The 13,189-nt window shown below is 54.8% G+C and overlaps 1 protein-coding gene across 2 annotated transcripts in view; it reads left to right on the plus strand.

Annotated features, from left to right (window-relative positions):
• Nucleotides 1-13,133, plus strand: part of LOC116944835 (alpha-N-acetylgalactosaminide alpha-2,6-sialyltransferase 3-like) — a 62,717-nt gene extending 49,584 nt beyond the window's left edge. The window contains exons 2-7 of one of the 2 annotated variants that reach the window (XM_032958636.2): nt 2,688-2,762; nt 3,113-3,466; nt 3,608-3,851; nt 4,226-4,409; nt 5,394-5,501; nt 6,497-13,133. In XM_032958636.2, the coding sequence (XP_032814527.2) occupies nt 2,688-2,762; nt 3,113-3,466; nt 3,608-3,851; nt 4,226-4,409; nt 5,394-5,501; nt 6,497-6,692 (1,161 nt within the window). In that variant the 3' untranslated portion in view covers nt 6,693-13,133. The remainder of the gene's footprint in view (nt 1-2,687; nt 2,763-3,112; nt 3,467-3,607; nt 3,852-4,225; nt 4,410-5,393; nt 5,502-6,496) is intronic. The other variant, XM_076068857.1, reaches the window with a different exon arrangement.
• Nucleotides 13,134-13,189: the final 56 nt, after the last annotated feature.

Here is a 13,189-nt window from a genome sequence, read left to right on the forward strand (position 1 = left end):
GTAGGAACACGCGCTCCGTGTAGGAACACTCGCTCCGTGTAGGAACACGCGCTCCGTGTAGGAACACTCGCTCCGTGTAGGAACACGCGCTCCGTGTAGGAACACGCGCTCCGTGTAGGAACACGCGCTCCGTGTAGGAACACGCGCTCCGTGTAGGAACACTCGCTCCGTGTAGGAACACGCGCTCCGTGTAGGAACACGCGCTCCGTGTAGGAACACGCGCTCCGTGTAGGAACACGCGCTCCGTGTAGGAACACGTGCTCCGTGTAGGAACACGCGCTCCGTGTAGGAACACGCGCTCCGTGTAGGAACACTCGCTCCGTGTAGGAACACGCGCTCCGTGTAGGAACACGCGCTCCGTGTAGGAACACTCGCTCCGTGTAGGAACACGCGCTCCGTGTAGGAACACTCGCTCCGTGTAGGAACACGCGCTCCGTGTAGGAACACTCGCTCCGTGTAGGAACACGTGCTCCGTGTAGGAACACTCGCTCCGTGTAGGAACACGCGCTCCGTGTAGGAACACGCGCTCCGTGTAGGAACACTCGCTCCTTGTAGGAACACGCGCTCCGTGTAGGAACACGCGCTCCGTGTAGGAACACTTGCTCCGTGTAGGAACACGCACTCCGTGTAGGAACACTTGCTCCGTATAGGAACACGCGCTCCGTGTAGGAACACTCGCTCCGTGTAGGAACACTCGCTCCATGTAGGAACACGTGCTCCGTGTAGGAACACTCGCTCCGTGTAGGAACACGCGCTCCGTGTAGGAACACGCGCTCCGTGTAGGAACACGCGCTCCGTGTAGGAACACTCGCTCCGTGTAGGAACACGCGCTCCGTATAGGAACACGCGCTCCGTGGGCACACAGTGGAGTTCATCGCTGAGCTCGGCTCAAGGCGACTTCCCGCTCAAGCAAGAACCGAGGCAATGCTCATTTCCTTTCTATGACCCCCAGTCAGGAATGCCATTTCCACATTGCAATGGCAGGGGGCGAGTCTATCCAAAGAACAACCACTCCCTGATTAAACCACGATTATCAAGGTTGGTGAATTGGTGATCCCAGCCGGCTCACCGCTTACTGTGCAAAAAACCGATAATTAACTTTGGGGTTTCACTCAATAATGTAATTAACTAGTAATTAATTAATTAATCGTCCAGGAGAGCCACGATGAGTCGTAAGGCTCTTTTTGAGGAGGCTCCTGCTGCTGCTACGTTGGGTTTTTATTTGTAAGATGTTCAGCCAATCAATGTTGAGCTGTGTTTATTATTGATGAGTTAATGACGTGTCGTGTTTATTATTATTATGAATCACGTGAGAGGAGGGAACCGGAGCACCCAGAGATAACCCCACGCTTTGCGCGAGGGGGAAACACTCCATCCCCATACAGACCGAATAATAAACAGATGGCGATTATCCAACTTGCTGTACCGTCTTCTACCTGGTGAGCCGGGGTACGGCTCCTCCTCGACACCCACGGGAAGGAAGTTTCACACCCCCATCTGTGTGTAATCCACCAACCCTCGCTGCTGCCTCCACAGTGCTGGGTGAGAGGCAGCCACATGCATCAGCGTGGCCACCACCACCACTGCCCAGACGAACACCACGAGCACAGGGCTCATGGGAGAGTGCAGGTCCTTGCGTGTGGACACGCGGTCACGTGAAGGGCTCTCGGAAGTAGCTCTGTGATATCTATTTCCACGGCGATTCCTCGAACATGGGGCAATGCGCTCCTCTGCGGCTCTGAATGGACACTTCGTCTCGTGTGGTGTGATGTGATGTGGTGTGATGTGATGTGGTGCGGTGTGATGTGGTGCGGTGTGATGTGGTGCGGTGTGATGTGGTGTGATGCGGTGTGGTGTGATGTGGTGCGGTGTGATGCGGTGCAGTGTGATGCAGTGCGGTGTGATGCGGTGCGGTGTGATGTGGTGCGGTGTGATGTGATGCGGTGCGGTGTGATGCGGTGCGGTGTGATGTGGTGCGGTGTGATGTGATGTGGTGCGGTGTGATGTGGTGCGGTGTGATGTGGTGCGGTGTGATGTGGTGCGGTGCGATGTGGTGTGATGCGGTGTGATGCGGTGCGGTGTGATGCGGTGCAGTGTGATGCGGTGTGATGCGGTGCGGTGTGATGCGGTGTGATGCGGTGCGGTGTGATGTGGTGTGATGCGGTGCGGTGGTTGCGGTGCGGTGGTTGCGGTGCGTGTGGTGCAATGTGCATGGTGTGGTACGTGGCATGAGCGGTGTGGCGTGTGCGCATGGTGAGTGTGGGGTACGTGGTGTGTCCGGTGTACGGTGTGGCGTGTGCGCATGGTGAGTGTGGGGTACGTGGTGTGTCCGGTGTACGGTGTGGCGTGTGCGCATGGTGAGTGTGGGGTACGTGGTGTGTGCGCATGGTGAGTGTGGGGTACGTGGCGTGTGCGCATGGTGAGTGTGGGGTACGTGGTGTGTGCGCATGGTGAGTGTGGGGTACGTGGCGTGTGCGCATGGTGAGTGTGGGGTACGTGGCGTGTGCGCATGGTGAGTGTGGGGTACGTGGTGTGTCCGGTGTACGGTGCGGTGTGTGCGCATGGTGAGTGTGGGGTACGTGGTGTGTGCGCATGGTGAGTGTGGGGTACGTGGTGTGTCCGGTGTACGGTGCGGTGTGTGCGGTCCATGCTGACGGTGTGCGGTTTGTGCGGTGCGACTTGTGCAGAGGCTCTGCGCCCTCATCTGCATCATCACGACCTTGTTGCTGTTGGCTTGGGCTCTCCGGATCTCCGACTTGCAGGTGAGCAATGGGGCTCACTCGCACCCTCGCCATCGCCCTCAGCAATCGCGCTCTCATCTGCTCCGGAGTGATTTAGCGACTCGTCGATTTTCATCCCAGAGGTAGTTCTGTAGTATCCCCTTCCAGGGGCTGTTCGCTGACACCAAGGAGGGTCGCGTTGCTCTGCGCCGATAGCCCAGGTGGGACAAACCTCGCTGCTGGGCTGCTGGCTCTCCGATGCGTGTTCGGGTCGCACCGCGTGTCGCCCGGCACGATGTCTGGCAGGAAACGAGAGATCGCGCCGATCGTCGCCGTGCGACAACGCGAGCGTTCCAGCCTTCGCAGTAACGCCGCGAATTTTATTTTTGAAGGTGATTCCTCCTTCCTCCGCTGTCCCCGCGGAGCTCACCGAGCCTCAGCAGCGTCGGCAGCAGCTGATGAAACAGGAGCAGCAGCATCAGCAGCAGCAGCATCAGCAGCAGCATCAGCAGCAGGGGCGGGTGGAGGAAGCTGGCCCCGAGGATGCATCGGTGCCCTCCGATCACGGCGCAGGGCGCAGCCCGGAGTCCACTGCGGCGCGACACCGACCGCCCGGCGCCACGCAGCACCGCAGAGCGCCGCCCGGCAGGCCTCCCGAACGAGGGCAGCGCGGCACCACGCCTGGCGCCAGACAGCCGCTCCCCGCCAGGCCTCTCCGCGGCTACGTGGGCGTCCCGCACGGGGAGGTGAGCGGGGCGGCGCCGCCGCGTGACGCCGCCGCGTGACGGCGCCACGAGACGTCGTGCCGCGTGACGGCGCTTACGATTTATTGCGCGACGAAGACGGCGACGATAACGATCGCGACTCCTCCGTGTGCCCCCGCGCAGCCGCTGCGCCTGCGCTGCGGGGACTGCGCCCTCGTGTCGAGCTCGGGCCAGATGCTGGGCACCGGCGCGGGGCGCGACATCGACGGCGCCGAGTGCGTGTGGCGCATGAACAACGCGGTGCTCGCCCCGCGCTACCGCGACGACGTGGGCGCCCGCGCGAGCGTGCGCGTGGTGTCCCACACGAGCGTGCCGCTGCTGGCGCGCGCCGCCGCCGCCTTCTTCGGCAACGGCAGCGACAACACGCGTGAGCACGGGGGGGGGGGGGGGACCTGGGGGTAGGGGAGGGGGCGGGGAGATACCTGGGGGAGGGAGTTTTCTTGCCGCACGACGATAAAAACAAAGACCCCCCCCCCCCCTACTGTGGCCTACCCAGGCTGTTGGGGCAAGGGCGATGTTTGCACACCGCCCCAGGTGGTCATTTGAGGCTGAGTCAACCTAGGGGAGGCCCACGACCGGTTCAGATAACAATCGTCACTGGTGTCGGTGGCCGTGAGTGGGACTTGAACTCGGCTCGCCGGGTTTGCAGCGCAGCGCGCTAACCACCCCCCACACACACGGATACCAACACGGACGTGTGAGCCGCGCCTCCTCTGCGCCCCCCACCCTCGCCCCCTGCAGAGGGCAACGCCACGTACGTGATCTGGGGCCCCCGCAGGAACATGCAGCGCGACCCCCCGGGCACCGTCTACCGCATCCTGCTGGCGCTGAAGTCGCGCTTCCCGTGGGCGCGAATCTTCACGCTCACCGACGAGCAGATGCAGCGGTGCGACGAGACCTTCAAGAACGAGACGGGCAAGGACCGGTGAGACCCAGCGGGGGGGGGGGGAGGACACGGGACAGAGGGAGGGGGGAGCGATTGAGATCCCGAATCAGATATTTGACGTTGCCTGTGCTGGATTCGGATTCTCTGAACTATTGGTTCTGATGATCCGAAACCCTGAGACGGATTTTAAAGATCCCTTTGCCAGATCTAGATAATCTGAAACACCATGTAGTAAAACCCTACTCACGGAGCGTGGCGAGTAGAGGTCATAATCCCACTTTGTGAGTAAATCCGATCAGCTCCAGCGCTGCGCACATCAACCTGCCCCGCCAACCTGCCCCGCCAATGCTGCCTTTGCTGCTGCTGTGTGGGTTGTCGCGGTTGTGCTAACCACAAGGCTGTCTAGGCGGTGCGTCGTGGTCGTTGTTGGGTTGTCTTCACGCGTCGTTCGGCACGACGCCCGGCGTTTGGCTCCACGTGCCGGGAGCTTCGGTGCAACGCATCTCCTCATCCCTCATTCCCCTCCCCCCACCCCTCCCGCAGCCCGCCTCTACTTCATCTTCCATGATTAATTAATTAACGGTCGTAAGTCCGCGCGGTTGCCGCCCGCGTGCTCGCTCGCTCTCGTAGCGCGCGGGCCGATCGTCAGGAAGGGAGGCCCCGCTGGGTTTCGCGGAGCCCAGGCTGCGGTAGTTGTGCTGTCTGGCGCGACGGTGAGCGCTGCTGCGTGCGGTCCCACCAATGGAGTCATTTTAAGGTGTCACGGTCACAGATTTGGTCCCAAGCTGAAGCCAGGTACAGTGCGTGTATCGTGAAGTGCTTTGCAAAATGAGTGCTCTGTAGAGATGATGATGATGATAATGATGATGATGTGAACAAGCACTCACTCCTCCCCTCCTCCACCTCCTCGCGTCGTGGTGTGGCGTGGCGTGCTGTGGCGTGGCGTTGCGTGGTGTGGCGTGGTGCGGCATTGCGTGGTGTGGTGTGGTGTGGTGCGGCGTGGCGTTGCGCGGTGTGGCGCAGGCTGAAGTCGGGCGCGTACCTCAGCACGGGCTGGTTCACCATGGTGCTCGCCATGGAGGTGTGCGACAGCATCCACGTGTACGGCATGATCGACGACGCCTACTGCAGGTGCCTCACCATCACTCACCCACTCACTCTCGCTCACCATCTCTCACTCGCACATAACTCTACTACAGATGCCCATTCCTTATTCTCATTGACCCTTACTCACTCCCCCACTCACCCATAACTCTACTGCTTCATCGATAACACTGTGGCCTTAAAAATAAAAGGTATATAATCGGTACCGCAGTGGACAATGGCCACTCTTCAGAGCACATAGAGAGTGAGCCGGTACCAAATTCCCCCGCAAGCTCTGTGGTCCCTTATATATTAAGGTGTAATCAACACGTGGGAGGAAACCAGAGCACCGTCATCCATACAGATGGAACAGGTGGAGTCCACAATAAACTGATCAAAGTGAATTACAGTCGTTTATAAACTGTACTGGATCCGTTGGTTTTCACTTACGTTGACTCTAATTGGCCAACATAAAAAAAAACCTGTACATCACTACAATAATAATGTGGGCAGCAGCACAATCGCTCGGTGCAATGTGATATTTGCGCGGTATAATCTGACATTTGTTTTTATATAAATAGAAATCTAATTTCCTTATCCCTGCGAGCGACGTGCCCTGCCCACGCTCACGCATTTTCACATAGAGCGCGACGGTCGCGGGGCTGGAACTCAAAAAAGCAGACAAAGCACAGCCTCGGTGACGCGAGGAACACGCACGCCGGCACACCCGCGCCCGCCTGTGCATCCAATGAGCGTGCGATGGCGCAACAGTCAGCGCTTCACTGCGCTACGAACCCGGTGACCCATAGTTCGAGTAATAATGGTGCCAATTGTGATTTAACCGGTCCTGGGCCTCCCCTAGGTTGACTCAGCCATAAATGAGTACTTGGTGCGATTGTGTAAGCATCAACACTGGGGAGACAAAGGCGGCCGGACGTGGTGTACTCCGTGTCGGCCTTATAGGTGGTCGCTAACGGCACTTGCCCCCAAGAGCTACGCGGGGGATCTTTGTCCGTGTGTTTCTCGTCTCATGCTCTCTCCAGCCGGCCGAACGCACGCACGGTGCCCTACCACTACTACGACCCTCAGGGACGAAACGAATGCAGCGAGTACGCGGTGCACGAGAGGGCGCGCACCGGCGCTCACCGCTTCTTCACCGAGAAGGCCGTGTTCGGCCGCTGGGCCAAGCGCCACCGTATCGCCTTCTCCCACCCCACGTGGCCCGCACCCCCGGCCTGAGCCTCATCGTCCTGACCGGTGGCCGGATCCGGAATCATACAAAATCCCGAACTGGATTTTTGATGATACCCGTAATGGATTTTGTCTGATTATGAAATCCATCCCGGATCCAGATTATCTGTAATCGCCTGCCTGATCCTGATCATCTGAACTATCGGTGAGATCTGGCTGATCTGAAATCCTGAGCAGTTTTTTTTTAATGATGCCTGTGCTGGATTTGGACTCATTGGTTAAATTCTGATGATCCAAAACCCTGAACTGGATGATTAAGATTCCTTTGCCAGATCTAGATCATCTGAAATACCATCCAGATCCAGATTATCCCAAACACTGAACTTATTTTTTTATGATTCCTGTGTGGAATCTGGAGGAATTTTACCCTTAACCAGATCTTGGTGATCTGGACTAGATTACGATCCACTGCCTCTGCTCTGATCTGGATGATACGTGAGTCAGGATCCACATAGCCCAAACCCTGAGCCGGGTTTCATGTGCAGGCCAGCAACAACAGCAGTAGTTCTCTTCACCACTGGAGATGAAGTTGATTTGGAGGGGGGGTGGGGCGGGCGGGAGGTGTTTTCTCCCGTCCCTCTGCTTCACCTCTGCCTTCGCAGTCGGCATGACGACCACCTCAAGCGAGAGCCGGAGAGGCCGCCGCCCTTTCCCGGGGTCACGACCCCGACCGCCTGTGGCTCGCCTCTCCCGGTTCTCGACAAAAAACACACAAAACAACAAAAATGCCTTTTTATTTCACCTTTACGTCACTGCTGCCACTCGGTAACCCGTCGCGGGTTACGCGACGCACAGCCGATTTACTCCGCAAACTGAAGAACAATTTTATTGACTAAAATTTCCGGTCCACAACCCCCCCCCCCGCGTCCATTGTCACTTGCCTGTGACGCACCCACAGGGTCCGGTGGCTGTGTACCTCTGACTCCAACCTCACCGAGATGCTGCAAAGGAGGGCTGGGGGCCGGCGCTTACACTCACATTGACACCACCGAATTTACACGGGGAAGCCACAAGCACTAGTTGGAGGGGCCTCGCATCTAATGCGGAGATGGGTGGGGATGGAATTATTTAGGTTGGACCCAGATGGGTGGAACAGCGGTTGGGAGTTTCTGAGTCCACGTCGCATGGGTTTGAATCAAACCATCATCAATAACATCATCATCATCAGTAGTCGTTGGCTATGGACCATGTAGTATCACGGCCATATACATAATGAATATACAGTATATGGTCGTGATGATGAATTGGTGACAATGACGATGGTCATTATCAAGGAAATTCGATGATAACGGCGATGCTGGCAGGATGTGACCGCTGTTGTCCACACCACGGGCCGCCAGGGGGCGGACGTCGCCCGCAGTTTCTTGGTGGCGCCGCTCCGTAGTGGCGCCCCCTTCACAGCCACAACGAGAGGCGGACGGATCCAATTACCGCCCCAACTTCTCACGTGCCGCAGGGATCCGTTATGTTTGTAGGCCGCGACTGAGACCACAGGGCTTGCATAGCGGCCCCGCCGGGAAGGGCGCGCCTCACCCGGCAGGGCCGTCGTGCCCAGGCGGGTAACTGTTAGCGCTGGTTACCCAAGCGGGTAACTCTTAGTTCTGGGTAACGCTTTGATCAATTTCGCCGGATTTTCTCTCGGGTAAGTGCCTAAGAGCAGCACAACTTTCTACTCGCGTTGTATTCGTATTGGATCACATCTGCGATAATTGCTTGCTGTGGGCCGATTTTGAGACAGCGGTGCTTGCGTAGCGGCTCTGCCGGGGAAGGCGCACCTCTGCCGGCATGGCCGTCACGCCGGCAGAGGTGGTGGGAGTCCTATATTACAGTTTTTATTTGTGTCCAATTTGTTCAAAACCCTTGGATGAATTTCACCAGGTTCCTCTACGTTACGTCCCTAGCACTACCCAACACAACTCGATGCCAAGAGTTGTGTCGTTGCTGGAGCATCGTCCAAGCGTGACCCTTCCTCCCTCCTCACTCTTTTCAGACGTGCAACGACAACGCAATATTCGTCAAGAACGCCGTGGCCTATCGTAGGCGACGTTTCGGACAATGACCCTTGTTCACAGCACAAAGAGAGCGGATAAGAGTTGCAGACAGCACTTTATTCTATGCTGGATATCTGTGAAGAAAGAGCTTTACAGCTCATCGGATTCCTCCAGTGTAAAGATTCTGATATACGTCCAGGAGGTTCCATACGCTGGCTGGCCCACGAGTCGCACAACCAGTGGACTCAGCCATCCATAATACCGGCGAGCTGGACTCGTAACGAATTGGCATGTTCTGTTTACACGACAAACCTTACTAATTAGTTGTTGCGGGTTTAAGGTCACATTTACGCGATCTAACCGCCGCAAAAAAACCTGTGTTATGGATGATATTGGTCGCGAAAGCCTAAGTGTTAAACTAATCACCATCTGTTTCGCCCTTCGAGCAACGCGCGGGTTTCCTCCGGGTGCTCCGGCTGAACACATCTTACAAAGAACGCAATGCAGGACCCTCGTGAAAGAAAGTGTTACTACTTAGCGTGGCCCTCCTGGATAGATAAATAAGCAAAATATTAATTTGGTCCCGCTGAGAATTACATAATAAAAAATGTGTCCTGATTAGCAGTATTCATACCCATTTGCTGTCGACCCATACGGTTTATCCGTATTCTTGTAAAGGGCACTTCAGTTTTCAGGTCCATACAGCGTACATCCGTTTTAATATGGACCAAACAAAATTGTACACAGTATTTATGTTTCTCCCTTGTGATGGGACTTTGTAGGGTGAGCGTTGAGTCTGAATTGGTCTGTATTAAGTTAGGCACTGATAAGGGATTGACAGCTAATGCATACCATCCGCTTAGTGATTCATTCCTGGGCTTAGTTCTCATGAGGATGTGTCGAGGTTGTTATTGTTAATTGTACTTGTGTACCAGTGCCAAAGCAGCAGCAGCAAAAACAACACGAAACCACGTTGACAAAGACAGCCTGGGCCACGGGGCGCGGTGGTGACGACCGGGCGTGGTGGGGCTGCGGCTCTGCAGGTGGCAACTGCCCCCCACGCCATCACCAGGTGGTGCTAAACCCCGTACGTGCCTATGAGAAAGTGTTAGAGAAAGTGTTGTACTTCAGTGGCTGGCTGTTGCCGCTTTTAGGCGAGTGCCAAACTGTGTAGTCTCTCCGATGTGTTGTCGCGTTGTTTGGTGGATGATGTGCGATTGTTTCGCTCCACGTGCCGGGGAGTGATTTTTTTTACGCGAACTGAACTGATCAGCTGTCCGGGTTACCTCCGTTTCCGCCCTCGAACATTCGAGCGAGCAGCTGTATCCGGGCACTGCGGTTTGCTCCCGGAGAAAGCAAATCAGCAACTTCAAATAGTGTAAAAGATCGAAGCGGCAACACCGCTTCTGCTTAATTCAGCTGCTGAAGAAGCTGCCGGCACACAGGACGGAAACTTCGTAGACTTCGTACCCAGCCACACACAATAGTAATAATAATACCACTGTGTGTGGTACTGTTATTATTACCATTGCCCAACGCAAGATGAGGCGGGGTGATAAGTTCAGGCATGCCCTGGCCCACCCCTCTTCCACCCACGAAACCTAGGTGATTAATGGAATGGAGGAACCCGTTAATTGGAAGGGTGGCCTGCACGTTTGACAGAGCTGATTTAATTAAGGGCTGACACGTCCGGGCGTGATGGATGCGCCCAAATGTCCGGCGCATCCAGCGCTGTGTCTTGCCTTGGCAGCGTGTAAGTGGCCATGGGCTCGCTGATGGGACCTGACCATCACGATGACCCATATAACACTCAACTTTATTTGGGCTGTCTGTAACAGTGCACTGCTTTGCTGATGAGCCCCGGCGATCATGAAGACACGTGTGCTATACATATAGGAATACTGTACTGGCCTTGGTAGCACGTAAGTGGCCATGGATCACTGACGAGACAAAATGACCATGACCCATATAAGACTGACGTTATCTTGGCAGTCTTTAGCTTTGATAATTAAACGGTGATCATGAAGACACAGCACTCGAGTGTCTGTGGAGGTCTGTATGTGGATAAAGTCTGCTGATGAACTCTAATAATTATGAAGACACTATAATGCCCCAGTGTGTCTTCGGAAGTATATAGCTTGCTGATGAGTTAGAATGATGAGGAAGACCCATGTAACCATCCGTGCTTGTCTTGGCAGTGTGTAAGTGGGCATGGCCTTGTTGATGAGCTCTGATGGTTATTAAGACACAACACTATAGTATATTATTGTCAGCCTGTAGCTGGGCATAATGCATTGATGAGACTCAAGAACTACGAAGATCAATATAACACTCCGTGCTTGCCTTTGCAGCATATGAGTAAGCATGGCATGCTGATGAGCACTAAAGGTTAAGAGGACTCCTATAACAAAGGTTTTCCTTGGCATTCTACAGGTGGGCATGGTCCTGCTGATGATTTCTAAGGATTACGATGACCCATGGGAAACACGAGCACATTTTGATTCGTAATAATTTTCTTTTGGTTTAGATCGTGTAGGTATAATGTCAGCGAGAGCTGAGCTTTGTTCACGCCTGATGATGCTGGATATAATCTCCAGAGAAGCATCGTTCATGTGCAGTTGTCAACATGTTGCTTGGATCTTCCTTCCTACCTCTGGTCTGTGCTGAAAAACCAAATCACTCGGCCACAATCGCCCACGTGACAACGTGAGTTGATTGGCTCTGTCGCTCGGTGTGGGGAGGGTTACGGTTAATACGATTCACATTTTTACAGGCACGATCTCACCCAAAGTAAACTCGTTACGAATCGTAATATTGTTGGCGAAAATCCGTCGAATATAAAAGAACCACAAGGCTACGTGCAGTCTGTACAGGCTACGTCTTACGTACTTTGCCTTGGCAGTCCAAAGGTGGGCATCTCGACCGCGCGTCTCGCACGCTCTCGGCCAACTAACGCCTTCCTTTGAAGAAAGTGTCCACCGATAGTATTTAACATATTTATAAATATTCGTGTTGTCGATGGTTGGAGCCCCATCGAGACGACTTCACTCCGTGTGGGAGGCACACACCCAGCTGTTACTATAACAGCTGCAATCAGGGCTTCATTTCTCGTGGGGTGTAAAAAAAATTGCCGGAGTTCAGCCCCGGACAGCTCCGATTGAAGTCCAAAATTAAGCCCTGCGTGTGATATGTATTTTATAACTTAATATGATACGAATGACCTTGCAGTGTTTTTTTGTAACTTGCCCGTGGAATGTAATAAAAACATATACATCGTATTCTTCGGCTGATAAGACGCTCTGGAAAGTCAGACGCACTCTAAAATGTGTGCCCCTTTCAATAAAGTTATACAGATCTGGTCACACACACACACATAACAAAGATCACCCCTATAGCCTTAACTGACTGTCGGGGCAAGTGCTGTTAGCGAGCTCCTGTGAAGGTCGGCACGGCACACGAGGGGGTGTGTGGTCAACACCACGCCCGGACTGCCTTTGTCTCCCCAGTGGCGATGTTTTCGCATCGCACCAGGTGCTTATTTGAGGATAATCGCCACTGGTGTTGGTCTTGAGCGGGAATCGAACTCGAGTCGCTGGTTTTGGAGCGCAGTGAGCTAACCACTGCGCCACCGCTCCCCACACATACACAATAACACACGCGCACATAGCTACCGGACTCGAAAGACGGCAACCAACATTGGCTTTAAAATACTGCACATGGGAAACGGTCAGTCTTATAATCCGGAGAATACGGTAAATAGTAATTTTGTAAAAATGAAAAACTATTTAATATTGACGAACAATATTATTTATTGGCTTGTGATTCTTTTTTTTTTAAACGAATTCATGGAACACCGTGCGCGTTACGGGTGGAACGTTGCTCAGCGCGCTTCTCCCGCTGCACCTGCGGTCCAGAGTTCGCCGGTTCGATCCCGCATCCCGGCGCGGCAGTGAAAACAATGTGGGGGGGGGGGGGAGTTGAGTTTCTCAAATCCCGCACCACCACCCCGGCCTCGCCGTCTTTGTCCACCCAGCGGTAGGGATAGCTTCACAATTTGGAAGAGGAGGCCAAAATTGCTCTCCTCTTGGCGGGTGGGGGAGGTGCTCTCATCTAGAGATGCTTTTAGTGGGGGGCTGCCCCTTCACCCGACCCGACAATCTGTGCCTGGAATCCGTCAGCGTCGCCTGAACGATTTTCTTTTTTAGAAATCCGGCCGCTGCCGCCGATTTTGTCGCGGCTGCGTTCCGCTGTGCGGTTAAAAGAGGCGCTCGCTAACTCTCGCCTGCTCGCCAGCCCTTTAGGAACGCCACGTCTCTTCTCTCACCACACCTGCGAGTTCCAAGTTGGACTCCCTGGGTGTTTGTGTTTTTTGTATATCTCTCTGAAGGACCGTTGTAATGAACCTTGTATTGCATTAAAATGATGAAGGTTGACTCCACGTGCTGTTGGTGAGTTGTTGTCACTCCGTCACGTGGGTTGTCAGTGAGCGCCCGG

The sequence above is a fragment of the Petromyzon marinus genome, chromosome 22, assembly GCF_048934315.1.
Source record: "Petromyzon marinus isolate PM22_M1 ecotype Great Lakes invasive population chromosome 22, UKy_Petmar_22M1.pri1.0, whole genome shotgun sequence".
Classification (NCBI taxonomy): Eukaryota; Metazoa; Chordata; class Hyperoartia; order Petromyzontiformes; family Petromyzontidae; genus Petromyzon; species Petromyzon marinus.